The 17,252-nt window shown below is 34.9% G+C and overlaps 4 protein-coding genes across 5 annotated transcripts; all 4 read right to left on the bottom strand.

Annotated features, from left to right (window-relative positions):
• Positions 1 to 365: 365 nt before the first annotated feature.
• On the bottom strand, positions 366 to 3,057 carry nst (phosphoglucomutase 3-like protein nst). Its single transcript, XM_046621279.2, has 8 exons — positions 3,003 to 3,057; positions 2,805 to 2,908; positions 2,581 to 2,651; positions 1,918 to 2,495; positions 1,499 to 1,780; positions 1,174 to 1,331; positions 773 to 1,081; positions 366 to 683 (listed from the first exon to the last, which is right to left on the bottom strand). The coding sequence occupies exons 2-8, from the start codon at positions 2,894 to 2,896 to the stop codon at positions 542 to 544; spliced, it is 1,632 nt and encodes a 543-aa protein (XP_046477235.1). The 5' UTR covers positions 2,897 to 2,908; positions 3,003 to 3,057; the 3' UTR covers positions 366 to 541.
• Positions 3,058 to 3,329: 272 nt separating this feature from the next.
• Positions 3,330 to 6,276, bottom strand: LOC124216610 (uncharacterized). Its single transcript, XM_046621280.2, has 3 exons — positions 4,079 to 6,276; positions 3,786 to 3,943; positions 3,330 to 3,672 (listed from the first exon to the last, which is right to left on the bottom strand). Exons 1-3 carry the CDS (start codon positions 4,791 to 4,793, stop codon positions 3,535 to 3,537), a joined length of 1,011 nt encoding a protein of 336 aa, XP_046477236.1. The 5' UTR covers positions 4,794 to 6,276; the 3' UTR covers positions 3,330 to 3,534.
• Position 6,277: 1 nt separating this feature from the next.
• PKD (serine/threonine-protein kinase D3) lies at positions 6,278 to 14,691 on the bottom strand. Of its 2 annotated transcripts, none has more exons than XM_046621266.2 (14): positions 14,304 to 14,691; positions 13,799 to 14,185; positions 13,163 to 13,447; positions 12,944 to 13,075; positions 12,630 to 12,841; positions 11,817 to 12,096; positions 11,520 to 11,671; positions 11,389 to 11,450; positions 11,127 to 11,250; positions 10,903 to 11,035; positions 10,630 to 10,815; positions 9,780 to 10,529; positions 9,451 to 9,536; positions 6,278 to 9,363 (listed from the first exon to the last, which is right to left on the bottom strand). In XM_046621266.2, exons 2-14 carry the CDS (start codon positions 13,851 to 13,853, stop codon positions 9,250 to 9,252), a joined length of 2,571 nt encoding a protein of 856 aa, XP_046477222.1. In that variant the 5' UTR covers positions 13,854 to 14,185; positions 14,304 to 14,691; the 3' UTR covers positions 6,278 to 9,249. The 2 variants fall into 2 exon arrangements, with proteins under 2 accessions (XP_046477222.1, XP_046477224.1); XM_046621268.2 differs by having other exon boundaries at positions 10,630 to 10,812.
• Positions 14,692 to 15,277: 586 nt separating this feature from the next.
• Positions 15,278 to 17,173, bottom strand: Pcd (pterin-4a-carbinolamine dehydratase). The gene is made up of 3 exons (XM_046621327.2): positions 16,849 to 17,173; positions 15,803 to 15,922; positions 15,278 to 15,694 (listed from the first exon to the last, which is right to left on the bottom strand). Exons 1-3 carry the CDS (start codon positions 16,966 to 16,968, stop codon positions 15,512 to 15,514), a joined length of 423 nt encoding a protein of 140 aa, XP_046477283.1. The 5' UTR covers positions 16,969 to 17,173; the 3' UTR covers positions 15,278 to 15,511.
• Positions 17,174 to 17,252: the final 79 nt, after the last annotated feature.

Raw genomic sequence — 17,252 nt, 5'->3', positions numbered from 1 at the left:
TCAGATTTGAAGTCTTCAGAGGTTGTAGTTCGAAAAAAAATTCGTAAGTAACGAATTATCGAACTGTGCAACACTAATCAGGCTCTCAAGCAAGTTTCCACCGTACGAAACGAGCACCGCATAGCGACTGTGAATGACTAACTGCCTATAACGTTTGGGACGAATCCGGATTTGTCGTCGCCAACGCTCAATGATACAGCAGAGCAAATCTGCGAATTTACATACGAAAAAAACTCTTCCGCATACTTACGATTCTAATTGACGTTCAAGCCTCAACCTCAGATTTAGTCAAATGTACCTACTTTGGATTAAACAAAATCTGCATGAAAGTATTAAATAAGTAATATACCAACTGTAAGAATTATTTATTGAATAATATATGTAATTGTTACTTTATTTTGAATCAATACCATCACCATATCACTAGGTATAGGTAATATTTGTTCACACATCGCTCAACAAGTCTTTATTCTTTGTAACAAAAATATATTAACTCACATAGGTATCTTTGTTATCAGGATAGAATACTTCAAGATTTCTTTTAATTTGGAACAATTGGTATAGGACCAATACCTCCAGCTAATTCATAGACAGCTAGTGAAACCTCAGTAGCCAATTTTTGTACCTCAGAAACACTCTGACCTTCTGCGTAAACTCTGACAAGGTCCTCTGTGCCAGATGGCCTGGAAATGGAAAAACTTTGTTAAACAAACTTCTAAATTACTAGTATAGCCTATTACTTGATTCAAATTGCGCATCTTAACTTTCATACCTTACAAAAGAACGACCCCTGGGATATGTTGCAACTAATGTATCAATTCTCTCCTGTAGACCAGCAGGAGTTACACATTTTCGTTCAGCGTCTACTGTACTGATAACGTTTCGATCGCGAACTTTTACTTTTAACTGCTTGTTTGGAAGATCTGTGTAGCTTTTTTCCCAGTCTGCCAAACTCCATCCCTTCGAATGTAGAATAGTTTCTACAATAAGCACATCACTGAGCGCATCACCCACAGTTTGATTTATCACTTCAATAGCGTTAAGTAGTTTGGAAGCAGCACTTCTTGCAGTTTCTGACAATCTTTAATACGAAAAACGGTTCAGTATAAGTTGTAGAACAAATATTATGATGGACGGATTTACAACCTGGAACCCTTGGATTTGTGATTTTACCTCAAATTTGCAATAGCACTGCGAATCGTTCCCAACGCACTCTCCTTAAAAGTGACAGTTCCGTGACCATTCGCCTCGAAGTAAACTCCAATATCAAAATCAAGAGCTTTATGATGCAAATGCTTGACACCTGTTGGGACGCAAGCCACAGGGATTTTCTGAAATCAATATATATATATGGTGGTGATGTATATATATATATACATATATATATATACTCTATATATACTCTATTCCATTCACCATGCATCTTCCCCTAGATGTTTGTCATAAATTTCGTGAAAGGTTATTCGGATTTTTGGTATTTTAAACAAATTGGACCAACCAAAACTTTGGATATATAATCCGTTGAGCCTCCATTAGCATATGCAGTCTGCACTAAGCCAAGTTGTAAATCAAGTCCAGATTCTTGAAGCAATTCTTTAAAATAACTCGCTATTAGCGTGGCTATTCTATCACCATCCAACAAATGGAATTTGTTTTGCCCATCAGTGTAGTAATACACAACTCTATCTGCATCGCCATCGATACTAGCACACCTCACATTTTGTTGTTGTGGTACATTCATTGGCTGGGTTTGTTGTACTTTAACAAAATCAGCTCCGCACTGTTGGCAAATAAACAATTCAATGATTTTAATAACTCTCCAACTCCTGAAACCTAGTTTAGAGATCGAAAATCTATCAGAGATAAAGCTAGTGATATTAAGATGAGTAAGCATCTAAATAAAAATTTTTTTCTCACCATATAATTCAGCTTTTCACTTCCATCGTTGTAAAGTTCAATTTGAATAGAATCACCTAAGTACTTCTGAAATTCCCTCACTGCAATGGCGCCAACACCGTTTGCGCCATCCAAAACAAGGTTTGGAGTGTAATTTTTATAACTTGGCGAACTTCCTCGTATCTCTTTGAAAGCATTGCTAAGTTTCTGATAGTAGCCATGCAGCGTTGCGATTCCATAGCTCTCGTTGGTATTGAGACAAACTACAAGATAATGCAATTGTGGAGTAGTTATAACGGCAAAGTCATTCACCATGCCTTGCAGTGCTTTTATTCCATCGACCGCAGCAGTCGCCAATCGAGGGCTACTCTGTCTAGTGTCTCTACCAACTACGACATTTGCAGGAGCATTGATATCAATGTTTTGAGTACTGACAATGTTTTGCAAGGTCGATACAAGTTTCGCATCTTCGACGTTAGCCAACTCAGTTGCTAGTTTCTCCCATGACGCCTCTAACATTTCACCTGCTGGATCTACAAGTTTCACTCCGTTGTCAGGCTCCTCATTGTGGCTGGCCGTTATCATGAGACCAATCGCGGCTGAAATTGAGAGGGCAAAGACCTGATCAGATTAGGGTTTATGCCCGGCTCGCTTTATTCAACAATATCAGAATTCTGACGTTACCTCGTTTGCTTTTCGATCGCAATACGGCCAACAGTCCCATTCTGAACATGACATGATCCAATATTTCTGATCTATGAAGAATAGGAGAAGTAAATATGGGACGGAAATTCGGTAGTTGTAGGTTATGCCTGAGACTGTCACGTGAATGTTGCAGTACCGGTGAATTTATCGAATTTTATGCATATAAATGAAATTGTAGTGATAAACGTTGACAATTGAATTACCTCGTTCTAAAACCAGCAGTCCCATACTGAATGTGACCATCGTACGTTTTAGGATGCAAAGATTTTGCAGTCTCAATCGATGTGACATCCATCTCTTGTAATTCCTATTGAACAGAGAATCGAACTTGGGCTCCTTCAAGACACCGCAACTTTCACTTTATTTCTACTTATCTACTTTCAGATATCGTAAATATCAACCTTCAAGGCTCCCACCAAAAATGAACTTTCAAGTACCTCCAACACCGCACTTTCCGCTCGGCTTGTTTATGCCGCGTTTCGGGACTTTGAATGGTATCGAGTTTCGATATCGCCGACGCTCACAATAATGCCCAACAATCGGTACAAAATTCAAACTGTTGAGAACATCGCTCAAAAGGAAGAATGCACTTAATTTTGTATTAATTATGTACAAAAACGTGATAGACATAGATATGTAAATATAGCCTTGTTAATTATTTGTAAGGAAAGGAATGTAAGATCTTACTAATCATAGAAAAAATAAAAGAACCAGTCGGAACATAATTGTCTAAAAATCATTGTATTGCGGTATGTTTAAATTCCGTTTTGACAACATGCTTACACAACGCTAAAAAACTAGTATAAAAATGTTTCAATATTATATCTGCGAAGAACTCATAAAATATCGATATTCGCTAACAGCTTGCCAGAATTGCATCGAGTTTAATAATCTTGAATTATACACCTAATGAATTATGACTATCTGTAATCACTATTCTGTATTAAATGTGTCTAAATAATATAGAATCTCATCTGTTTTATTAGTTAGCGAGTCCACTGTCGATCGTCGATTTCTTCCAAAGAAAATGGTAGCACCGTTCGCCGTATTGTTGGTATTGCGGAATAACAGCTGTGGAGAGTTAAAAACTTGATTGAGATATTGAAATGACATAAATTAGGGAATTGGACAAAATGCTGCTAATACTATTTTAGTAAAATAATAAAGTACGCTATATAAAATACCATAACTAGCTGTACTAGGTAAACAGCAAAAGTTAAAAATGATATTGCTATTAAAGCTCCTTCCACAGAGGGAAAACCAATTTCTTCGTCATTATCCCAATAGTCATGAGCACCTCTGGTTCGCCTAGGTGGAGCTAAAGCAGCGACGAGTCGTGCCTCTGAGCAGCATGAGAAAAATAATTCAATTAAGTACGGAGTTTATGATAATAAACGGATAAACGGATAAACAGAGCAATGATAATGATTTTTTACAATAAAAAAAAAAGAAACGCAATAGAAGATCGTTTACTCACCAATTTCCGCTCTCAAATCCTTCTCAAACTGTTTCAAGAATCGAATCTTTCCCTTCATAGTTGACGGTTGAGATTTTAGAGTTTGATGAACCTTCCTCAGCATTTCCATTGGCAAATAATCTTCTAATGTCTGATTGTTGCATGACATTTTATCAGAATAAGGCTTTCCAGTAGTTGGGAATTGTAATATTGGTATCGCTGTTGTTGGATCATCGAGTATTTCGGTTGGTGATTCCACAGTCAAGTGTTCCATTGGAGTAGACGTCACCACATTGCTGTGTACAACGTCTTTAACACTAGAGATTATGTCTACGTTTTGTGTGAATGTATCCACTGAGTCGTCATTGCGATCATCATTATTGTAGATGTGCAATGAAGACTGGTTGGAGAAGTTTGAAGGATTTGTTGCGATTAATTCTGAATGGTGTTCAGGATCTTTGGAGTCATGTGAAATAATTACTTTAGCAATGTTCCCATCCGTATTTCCAAAATCATTTAATGCATTTGCAATTGCAAAATTGTTGTCTGACACAGTTTTATAATCATTGCTAGATACTTTATTATACAATGTATCATGCCGATTTCCCGCTAATTTGTAAACCTTGGTTTCGTCGGAGAACTGCGGCAGCTCTACCCACTCTCCGGTAGCAAATAATTTGTTCACAATCAAGAAAACTAGGTGACATTTTAATACCATTGTATTCTTAATCGTCATACTGAAAGTTTATACTTATCTAAGAATGTTTCTCACTCTGGTTATTATAATATTTTACAGAAACGAGTCAAAATTATTGTGTTTTTATTTTTACCAAAGAAGCGTTCACTGGTGATAATTTTTCACAAATTAAATAACGATTTAATATTGATAAATTCGTACTCCACTCGAATTCAAGCTACGATAAAGAAATGACATGATATTTGCTGCAAATTCGATGTTGAACTAAATCTCTGAAGAGTCATGGATGCATAACGGAGGAACAAAAGTAATTATTTCAAGCAGGGCATCTTTGACTTCCTGCTGTTAGAACTAAAGCAATGACAGTATTTTCATATTGTTATTGTTATAGTGTAACAAAGTTTAAAATATTCGACTGCACATCAAGGAGTTAAAACATTTCCAAAGAATGTTTGACAATATCCGAAAGCCAAATCAATGAATCAATTAGAAGTTGAGAGTAAAAAACTTTTTATTTATATTTTGTGCCCTTACATAATTGCATAAATGATTACATATTTCTTTATTTTTATTTATTATTCGCTTATTAATATACATGTATATTTTTAAGGTTTTCTTTATTTTTAGCTTTTATTATTATATCTTTTGTTTGTTTTTTTAATAAATGTTTTTCATTTTAAATCTGAACAACCTTTCGGTAATACTGTAAATATTAAGCAATGCGCATTATCTGTTAGCATAATGGATTATTACCTCGCAAGCTACTATTACGTTAGATATATTAACGATACAAATGTGATTACCTCTGAAAACAGATCAGCTCTACAATTTATGATTACATGATCTGCTTTCAGTGATCAATTATTATTAGGCCCTTCTGTTTGCTTCACCCAAGTTTTAACAGTTAATTCTTGAGTAACTACAATAATTTAGTTATATTTTATTATTCGTTTATTCAGAACCAACTTCTTAGGGAAGATAAACGTGACATAAGTAGAAAGCTTAATACAGCGAGATTATAAAGTCAGTGTAGTGAATTAGACTGTATAACTTCTATGGAAAAATGATATTTCACAAAATATTGGCATCTAGTAATTAGTTTTGCTTGATAAGAAGTTATCGATTTCAAAAGTGTGATGTATTCGTAAATATGTAGTAAGTGATGACTTTGGAAGACTAACAATACAATTTAATTGCCATAACAGACAGGAAGTTCTTCTAAGACCAGGTAGCAATACTAGTTCGGCGTGTGATAAAAATTATCTCCACGTATGGTAGCAAGTAATACTTATTGACAATAGACGTAGATTGGTGTATCGGTTCGGCGGTATGAGTGATAACCGGTATAAGAAATCACACAAAATGTATAGTCTACCTTGCTTTTAAAAATGCAAAGTTAACAATGTTACAATTTACCAACAAGATATCATATTATTCTCAACTGTATTAGAAATATTCATATAATCATAATGTAATAATACATTTTATTACCTATGTTTAGATCATTTATATATATATATATATATATATGTGTGTGTGTGTTAATTTGCAGAGCAACAACAGATTATATATAATTTACAGCAAGGCTTTGCAGTTTCAAACATGATCGCAGAAGACAATTTACCTAATACTAATTTGAATAAGAAGACATGTCAAGTAATGAGATGCAATTTTCAACATAGAAATTTGAATGTCTGATTAATACTCTACAATTTTATTTGATCAATGTATTTTCGAACAAATTCACTAATTCGAATAGACGCCAGATATAACGGCTTTAAACTTGGGCCTTAAGCAAGTATCATTACGTACCTTAATAATTTAGGCAAAGTAACGTGAAATTCTTTTTTCATTTATAATCAAGCTTAAGCAAGAAATTTATAATTTTATATAAATATTGTTGCCTTTTGCTGATAACAATTTTGATTTTAAAAATTATCAACTGTTTATCCGTTTGTGTGTGGACGGTAAGACTAATAACAATTTTGTGCAATTTATTAAGAAATTGCTTCGAACTTTTATTTCGATTAACGTGCCCATTTTCTATATACGAATTAATTAATCCGTAAAATGTATATTCTACATCTTGAGTAGGCCTTATTCTTATTTCGCACAACTGTAACATTTGTTGTTCAAGACATCCGCCAACTTGAATGATTGTGATAGTGGGAAGATTTAAAATCAAGTATATTTTACATCATTTAAATGTTCCGAGGGGACAAAAGAATTTCATAAATAAATTAGATATATTGTACAGACGCATGCAGCGGTTAAATTAAACGAAAAACGTAATAATAATCATAATAAGATATACTTTTATGCTGAATTAAATTCATTTAAATAATATCAAGATGTTACAATCAATGTAATAAAAAATGTAATACAAACGTAAAATTTTTAAAAACTTAATCAACGCGTAAACTGTACACCTGAAAGCTACAATACGTTATTATAATCAATTTATTCACTGTAGATCTTTTACTTCCAGGCAAAATAGGACAAATATAAATATTTAGAATACCGGTAATGTTTTATTTTTTTTTTTTTAACGAAAGAACAATAATTCTCAAGTTATATAATCGATTTGATATAAAAAAAAATATAAAATCAGGTATACTAAGCACGTAATTAGTTAAAAAGATTGAAAAAAATTTGTTCGGAATGATTTACTGTGCGTTTTGTTATATTACGATTTCTACAACCAATAAACCATAGGTATAAGACTCCTCAACATTTTCATTCTCGATATGCTCATTATTCGAGCAATAACAAAACATCCCACGGGTACTTTCGACTTTTTTTCACCGTTTTGAGCTAAATTTGAAACGATCAAGCTAAGCTCACGTATTATTCAACTATAATGGCTCTCGGGTTAAAATAATATGCTAATGTTATCTATCACCGTAAAAAAAAACGAGTGATATTAAGGAACTATCCAAAAGTCAAGTACGGTAGGGTCTCCCTGAAGTTAATCCTATATATAGAATACATCACCGACTCCTGAATAGCTCAGTATACTGAGCATTTAATTAAGTATGATGTATATAAAATAGAACGGTACTTAGTATAATGTTATAATATTGCGTCCAATTTGTATAATAAAATATAATAAAAATTAAAATTAACCAGATCCCACAACCAGGTCACAACATAGAGATTCATAGAATTAATGATAATAATAATCATCGTATCGGAAATCAAAGATTCTCGCTCAGGGTAAACATGGTTCAATGCGAAATTCCAGCATTTGTCATTGTTACCACTTATTTTTAAACTGCACTTCAAAGCATATGATCTATTCTTAGAATACCTCTTTTCAATTCATAAAAAAAAAATATATATATAATAATAATAATAATAATAACAATAATGTATCATTTTTTCCCTAGCTAATAAAATTTTAAATAATCGTGAAACGAGAATCAATTTACATGCATTATTTTTTTTTTTTAAACAAATTTTTCTTCTCAGCTCAAATTGAATAATCTTTGTTTCGGTGTTTATAAAGATTCGGTTCCTGAAAATTGAAACTTATTATGTGTAAGGCTCAGTTTGTGAAAAAATATTTTGGAAAATCGAATGAATCTACAACCGCAAATCTTATCGTGTAAACAAAAGATGAAGAAAAATAAAAAATTTAATGTAAAAATAGCTTGAGAATCTGAGGTAAATTCATCATTTAACAATTTACAATAAATGTTCGAATCTTTTCTCTATATCATAAATTGTAGCAATTCATCTTAAACATGATTCAACTATCGAACTATCGTTATATTTCCGTTAATCCGTCCATTTGTTTTTAAAACTAACTAGTGGTAAAAATCTCATCTAATTTCGGAAAGTTAGTATCTGACAATGCTAAATTCAATGGTATCAAAGTTAAACGTTCGGTAATTATGAGGAGTTTGGTCAATATTTATCATGCAAATTGAGCTGCAAGCTTTTCACGGACGCATATCTCGGGGATTTTTAAAAATCGTTTTTCATTCGATACAGCAATTTCAGTAAATTAAAAAATTGAACATATCTAGAAGCCCAGGATGGCACAATGCAGTGATAAATTCGCATAAATATTAATGTCTCTGCTTTGCTATTGCAGTCCAAAATCTAGAAGTAAACTTTTGGGAAAAAATGTCACCCAAAACGCGAGTGCTTTGCTCACTGTGTTATTATGCTAAAATACACCAAGATTCGCGGTTATTTTGCATTATTGTAACATAGGTAATACTAACAGTCCAGGGCTAAAATCACGGGCTTGCAGTTTTATTATATCGACGATTTGCTAAAAATGTTTCGCAAAACATTGAATACTATTTCAGGAATAAATTGCTTTCAATATCACTTGACGGAAATACGTAAAATGAAATGTGTTTCAAACGTTTCTGATTTGTCAGGTGCGAATGAAACGCCTGATGGTAGCACGGGCACTTCGCGCCCACCCCTTATGTAGCATAGATGTTGGTGGTTCAATGGTTATGGTCGGAGAGAAGTTTTGTCATGCCCGTTGATTAGCGTAGGACATCCAACGAGCGTCGTCACTTTCGTGAGTTAAGTAACGACAACCAACCTGTTGCTCAAGTTCTCTGAGATCACACCATGTTTGATAATCCTAAAATCGCAAACAACGTAGTTCGATTAAGAAAATTGTTGTCACTCATTGAACTTCTGAGCTCTACTTTCAATAAAATTTACCCACCTGTAACCATACATGTTGTAAACTCTTGTCAACGGTATATCGCTTTTGATGTTTGACTTGCAGTAGATTATTAATTAAATCTATAGCTGTAAGCAATAACATTGAGGTATTAGAAATAACTAGTTATAATAAAGTAGTAACAAACCAGCTGCTGCAAATGTTATATCAATCGGAAACATGCAAATATATCTGTGTTGAAATAATTTTTACGTCGTTTGTTCAATTAGTTTGGCCAAACTTGATGTGTATTCGAATTTTCGTAACCCAAAATTCAGTTTACATTATTCCGATGAAATTGTATTGTGTTTTCAACTATTACCAAAACTTACCATCAGAAGATATTTCTTTCCATGGTTTTGGTGGATACATGAAAGCTGCATTTTTAATTTGTTCGTTGATATCTTCCTCTTCATTGAATGGGAACGTACCACTAAGTGAAACATAGATAATAACGCCAACACTCCACATATCCAGTGATCTGTTGTATCCCTTATTTCTCAATACTTCGGGAGCCAAGTAAGCGGGAGTACCAACAACGCTTCTTCTGAAACTCTTCTCTCCAATAATCCTTGCAAATCCAAAATCGCAAAGCTTTACTTGAGTAAAATCACTGTTACTGCTGAGCAATACGTTTTCTGGTTTCAGATCACAGTGGACAATATTTTTACTGTGTAAATGTTTCAGCGCAACTAATATTTGTGTTATAAGAAACTTTGTGATCCTTTCACTGAGACGTCCCCTTTCCGAATTCAAAATCATCTCGAGCATGTCTCCTTTCAACTTCTCCATCACGACGAATATTCGTTCTGGGGTTTCAAACATTCGTTCCAAATTAACGACACCGCTGTGCGAAAGATTTTGTAAAATTGCAACTTCGTTTTTGAGCTGTGCCTCCTGCTTTGTCGGAAAGCGAAGTTTGTCAATTACTTTAATTGCTACGGCGCGACCCGTTTTGCGGTATGTACCACCGTACACTATCCCAAATTGACCAGATCCCAATACTTCGTCTGGACAAATTTGATACAATTGCGACATATCGACTACGCGCTCGTCAGGTTCCATGGACTGTTGCTCTTGCGCTAGAAATGATTAAAAATTACATTTTACATATAAAAACGTTTGCTGTTGCATTTATTACAACTCGGATCAACTGAGCAGTATAAAAAACTGTTTATTTACGTGTTGATGCAGATGTGACAGGCATTAAAGCTTGCCGAATACTCGTCTCCCATGATTTGGCTAAGTGCGCTCCGACGCCACTTTCTTGTGGAGGCATCTGTCCAGTGGCACCGCTGTGAAGTGGATCTTCACCGACATAATAATCCACGTTCGCAGTTCTCAATTCAAAACAATGCATAGAATCTGCTAAAGGTTTTAGAAATTTCCCATAAATACCTGTATTTAGTTAATAGAATAGCAAATGTCAGTTTAATATTTTGTGATGAAACTTACTGGAATGTGGCGTTCTGGCAGTATCAATATACAAAATTTCCGCCAATGGTATCTCCTTGTAATATTTGTGTCCGCTGTCGCTTTGAAAGAGTGTAATAGCTTTCGTATCCAGTCTCCAATAATGTCGTTTCCTCTGAAATTAGGGATATATTATCAACGTTTATCTCGGAATTACATACCAAACTATGTAGTATTGTTAAATAGCATCATATTCTTTCACTGACCGTCGGATCACGACTAGTAAAATGCACCATCCAGCCTTCTTTCAGAACTTTAGAACCACGTCGTTTTGTATGTTTAACACTTTGAACTATTCGCATCAGCGGAATGTTGTTGCTTGGCGATGAACTGCAAACTTTAATAATGTAGAAACAAGAAAAGGAAAGTGGGGGTAGAGAAATCAAAGAGAACCATCTTTAGATGAGAATATTACATAGAGACTTGACTTTGGGAAATAGATTACTCTAGCTTTGTTAAAAATCTTACCTCGAGGGTCTGGTCTTCGGGAATTCGTCAGACGAGACTTCATCGTGACTTGGAATGAGATCCTGTGGAAAAATATTGATAAAAGTATTGTTATGATTTTGGTTTTTAAGCCGATCTTTCTAATAACTTACAGAATTTAATCCCCCATTGTGGTTTCTGTCATCAGCCACACACGAAGGATGCGATGGGGGCAATGGAGATTCGGTAGCATTGTCAGCATCTCCTTCTTCGTTACGACCACCATATCGCCCTTCGGTTTCGCCACCATCTCGATATTCTGCACCTGAATAAAGAGGCTATATTATTTACTGTATACTTTAGTAAAAACTCTTGCTTAATTTGTAGAGAATTTTTGAAAATTTTCATATTAAAATCATTTTATAGTATGTAATATACCAATTAATTGATAGGACAAAAATGATCATCACCTGTACTATCTCTTGGAATCTCGCCAGTACAGTCTTTAGGAATTTTGTCGATGCATTTTTTGTGGGTATTGTACTGACAATCTTTACACTGTAAGCCTTGTTTGAATAATCCACCCAATAGTTTTTTGCATAATCCGCAAACTGTAGGCCGAGTATAAGTGTGCACTACAAAAGTATGCGGAATTTTAATACGATTTCCAATTTCACGATCTATCCAGGGTGGACGCCCCCCCAGCAATGGTGATCGTGATGGTTTGGGAACTAATATGTTGGGAATAGTCTGCAAGATGGAAGAAAACAAAACATCAATGTCATTTTCTATATTCAATTATGAACAGGCAAACACTAATTGTTAAAATCTACCTACTTTTGTTTATTTTGCAATCAATCGAATAATAATCGATAGCGTAGTTGTATTATTGAAATAATAGTTAAAACATTATTATTATACCCTAAAAGTTGATCCAAAACATATTATCCTTAACTATGTTTGAAGCATATACGATATTAAAAAGGAACCACACGCCGATACCACGTTTATCTGTGCAGGAACTAACCAATTATAGATAATCATCGCGAGTTCTGGATTGACTGCTTCCTCTCGAAGCGCAAAAGCATAACATGATATCCTAAATATTATCTTGCAGTTGAAGGGTTCAACATTTGAGTTCGCTTACTCAATAGTTTACGTGTTACAGTAAAATGAATACTTTTCTTAACATAATGAACGAAAATGAAATTACTTCAAACTAAAAAACTGGAAAAAACAAAACGGATTTTAACTTCATGATAATAAAAACCGGGGATACTTACAAGCGTGCTGTTATTTTGGCTTGAGTGGGACGCAGTGCTCGTGCTGAGATTAGCAGTATCATCGCTGCCACTGGCCAAACTGCTTGTCGAACCTTGGCTCGGAGACCTGGGAACATTCAAGAACGTAGAGCTGCGTCTCCTCTGATTACTGTCGTTGGAACAATTGTTGGGAATCACGACGACGCATCGTTTATGATAATTCATTCCACATCCTAAAAGAAATCAAAAGCAACATTGTAGGTACCGTTGCATTTTGAAAAATTATTAGCGATTAATGAGAGTTTCCAATTAAAATGCGACTGGCTGAAATCTACCTTCGCATTTAAGTCCTTGACGAACTAGACCAAATAACATTTCACCACAAAAATCACAAAAGGTTGGAACCTTATACGAATGAACCACCAGGGTATGTGGTCGTATAAGTACATCCTCACTCGGTACTTGTGCTGAAATGTGAAATATTAAATAAGTTTTACCAGTTGCGAGACAAGGATGAAAACCAAAAGACTAAACTTCATCGCAACTTGACTTACCAGTCAATACTATTTCAACCAATGTTTCGTCGACAACTTCGGTAGCATTTGTAATAAGTTGAAGAATATTTGTTGAATTATAATCGTGTTTAAACAAGAGCAGCCTTTCATTTAGACGGCTCAAACCATGATCGGGACACTTATCATTGATAAAATCACAGGCCAAGTCTTTTAGAGTTTTTAATGTGAGAGTGCCAGCCTCAACAGTTACGGTATTGCGAGTCAACCCGAACTGGAATAAAAACGTCACCTCAGGTCCCTCCATTATAACTTGTGTCCAATCCACTGTAAAATAATAAATTAAATTACCGTTGGTAAATCCTATCAAAATGTGCTGCCTGCTGATTCCTCCCTTAGCACAAAACGTGTACACAAATATGCGCAACTGTTTTGCCTAATATGCAACGAAAGTGATTAATGAATAATTCCAAAGATAATACCAAGTAATTAATAAGGAAAAAGTGGTCGATACTAAAATTGAACTATTTGCCACACATTAACCGTTTGAATAAAATTTGTGATGATAAAAAGTACGATAAACCAATTGAGCGAAAATGATGTAAAATTTAAGAACTACTAGAATGAGTCATGATGTACGCATGGAATCTGAAGTGAACGATTTAATGTCATACATACTTTTTAGGGGTTTTGCAGCAGTATCAAATAACGTCTTGGTAAATCTTCGGTCCATTCAATCAAATGCGTGTATTCTTTGAAGTGAAATGTAGAGCAGTGTATAGGGTGGTTATACGGATACGCGACGTTTTAAAGCTACGTGATGTAAGAAAACCGAAGCGGATACGAATGCATATGTTTCTTGCATGTTTTTACGACAGCTTACGACGGTCGTGTTGTATATACGTTAGAGGAAAAAAGGGGTCTTGTAATATTAACGAGCAACGGTATAGCTACAGCGTAAAACCAGCGCAAATGAGAAAGAAAAGGAGGTCGGTTTGAAAATGCAAACACAGGAATAGTCTGAAATCGTTATTGAATGTTACTCGGTACGAGAAACAGCCCAAACTGAAATAATAATAAGGTATTTAAAAAGGTGTAAAATTACACTGACGCATGCACACGGACAGGTCACAAGCATAAATTTGCGAAGCAATGTACAGTTAGCTTTGGCGGTCCAACCCACCTTCTGGTCTCTGCTCATAAACTCGTCAAAGTTTTATGTTACGCACGGCTATGCTGCACTAGTTGTCCACAGCTTGATCATGTTCTCTCTACTGTCACGTACACTCGACACTCGCTGTTTCACAAGATTCTCAAATTACAATTAACACTGGTACCGTTGATGCACCTCGTCAGACCCATCGTGTCGTCAATGTTGCGTATACTGTTTATAGGGAGGAGGGCTAACGGGTTCAACTTCGTCGATTCGTTGCCCGTGCCCAGGCTGCATTCGTTTACACACACTTGCGCGAGCGGAACCGTCGAAATCGGAATATAATCTATTTATCCCTGTTCACCACTGACAGCGTGCCGTCGATCGGTCATGGTTCCCATGCCGCTAAATGATTAGACCAACAGATGGGAAACCACGCTCGATGCTCGCGACGCTAGCGAATATTGGAAGAACCACATATCGACCAGAACGTCTTAATTATATTCCTGCGCAGCTAATGTGCGTAGCTCTCTCTAAGAACCAATCGCGCGTCCGCGTATCCGGACCGTACATGGCCATCTTGGATTTTCAACCAATCGCGTTCGATATTATTTAGCGCACCGTTCAAAGCTTGGAAATCTCTTTAATTAGTTTTCACCCTCATTACTAATTTTACTGTTATTAAAAATTAAACAAAATATGACCGTTGAGTGCAAAAATATATATTCCGCAATGTTGACTTTCAATTTTGCTAACACTTAACGCAAACATTGCAGCATTGTATATTTTTAACACAACTTCCATATGGTTCACAGACAAGTATAGTCTACGCAGAACGGGACTAAAATGTGTCTGACCCGTCCGCGGAAGGAACAAGTCTTATATTCTTCAGTTTTTTTTACAACATTGACCCGTTTCAGCAAAGCGCGTATTATTGAACCGGGCATTGGAAAGCAACGTATTGCTCCTTGTGGTATGACTACTGTAAGAGACTGACACTTAAGTTAGGAACAAAAATTGAAAATTGTTTTATTTCATCATTTTTTATATTCGATTAGATGGTAAGTATCTCAAACTTATATTACATGCATGAAATATATTACGTATATTTGAAAGAATAAGCTCCACCAACTAACTGATAAAGGTGCTGTAATGAATAAATCAAGGTCGCTTTTCCGTGCCTGAAGTTTCATAATCGAATGATTGATTTATTCGAATTTTTTTTCCTCTTTTCACGATCATTCGTTGGATGTTTTAGCAACGGTATCGATAAACGTAGCTAGCTTAACATCCCTTTGAGACAATCCGTTTACATCATGGGAAGACAAAGTTATCTGCACTTTGTTATAAACGTTAAACCATTCGGGGTGATGATCCATTTTCTCAGCTTGCAGTGCTACCCTTGACATGAAGCCAAATGCCTGTAATAAATAAATTATAGAAATAATATAAGAACGAATTACTTTGGTTGTACAAGAAAAACTTTGAAGCTCGAATTATCAATATTAATTCTTATTCATTTTTGAGACCTGATTAAAATTTTTGAACAGAAATTCTTTATAGATGGCATCTCGCGAATCTTGTACGGTCCATCCATTGCTCAGTAATGGGCTCAAGTCTTTTTCTCGCTCCTGAGATGTGAGTTTGCCCTGAAATCCGATAAATATTCGAATACATATTGTGAGTCTGATAAATGCAACACGTAATTTTTCATGCGTAACCATGCAAAATTGAATGATAATTGACAAACAATTTTATCAAAGCACTGATATTGTTTTGTTTATTAATTTTTGTGTAAACATTAATTACCCTTTGGTTATCTCACATGTATTATACTTTATATTCCATATAATGCTTAAAGTTGTAATTCATCGTATTATCAATTTTATTAAGAGTTTAAAAGTGTGTGAAAAAAGTAAGATAACGATACATATAACGGAAACTTAATTGTACACGAAAATAAATCTTTTCAAAGACGACCGCAGTATCCGCGACCACTATAAGTATTGCTAAAGCAGTAAAGTGAAACGGAAATCCCTAATCACTCCTGTGACTGTCGTAAATATATAATTATATGCGCACTTATTGCACATTTTATTTATGCTCATTCAATTCATGACACCACAATAAAAAGCAGCCTACAAACCACTACATGAATCTCAAGGTTTCTAGATCACTGCCTTTCATTGATTTCTTTTTCGAATTGTGAAATATTGATTACGCTATAGTGTGTACACACCACTTGTTGCGATGGAATACATCCGTACCCGTAAAGCCTTTCACAAATTTAATACAGTCTATTCATGAAAAATGACGCGACACTCAAGAAAAATCAACAATGAGCGTAATTGTATTATCTTCAATTTATATTTACGCAACAAATATTGAAATTACTTCTATATTATAATCGCAGCATATTGTTGTAAAATCGAAAAGTGTAGTATTCAAACTGAAAAACAACAATGAATGAATTGACTTGTATGTTTTACCGATTTAAATACGTTTCAAAAGAACTCGATCCAGCGATTTCATGACCAGTAATATTGCACAGTTTGGATTATAAATATATTCTTACCATTTTAGTTTTGCTACGAGCTTGAGATGTTGCGCTACGTCGGTCTACGACAGAGTAAAGTATCTTTCTACAAACTCTCCCACCGGTCAAACTCGTTTTCAATATGGCCGCCATCATCATAATTTCCTAACCTATACCTGCATAAACTCTGCGTAGGAATTTGTTTTTATTTTCGACCGATTACCTGAAACGTCAATGGAGAATTCGTATTAAACTGTTTTCAGGTTCATAACACTTGCCAGAGGATCATGATTAAAAATAAAAACAATTCTGCTGTTATTCATAAAAAGCTAATTTTCTGATGTAGATTATCCGTGACGTGTAACTCCCGGCGCAGAATCAAAAGAACATGCTAATTTGGTACCATACTTATGACGTTCATTGCATAGAATAACACTATACCT

Source organism: Neodiprion pinetum, chromosome 4 (genome assembly GCF_021155775.2).
Source record: "Neodiprion pinetum isolate iyNeoPine1 chromosome 4, iyNeoPine1.2, whole genome shotgun sequence".
NCBI lineage: Eukaryota > Metazoa > Arthropoda > Insecta > Hymenoptera > Diprionidae > Neodiprion > Neodiprion pinetum.
This window is presented reverse-complemented; position numbering and strand designations above follow the sequence as displayed.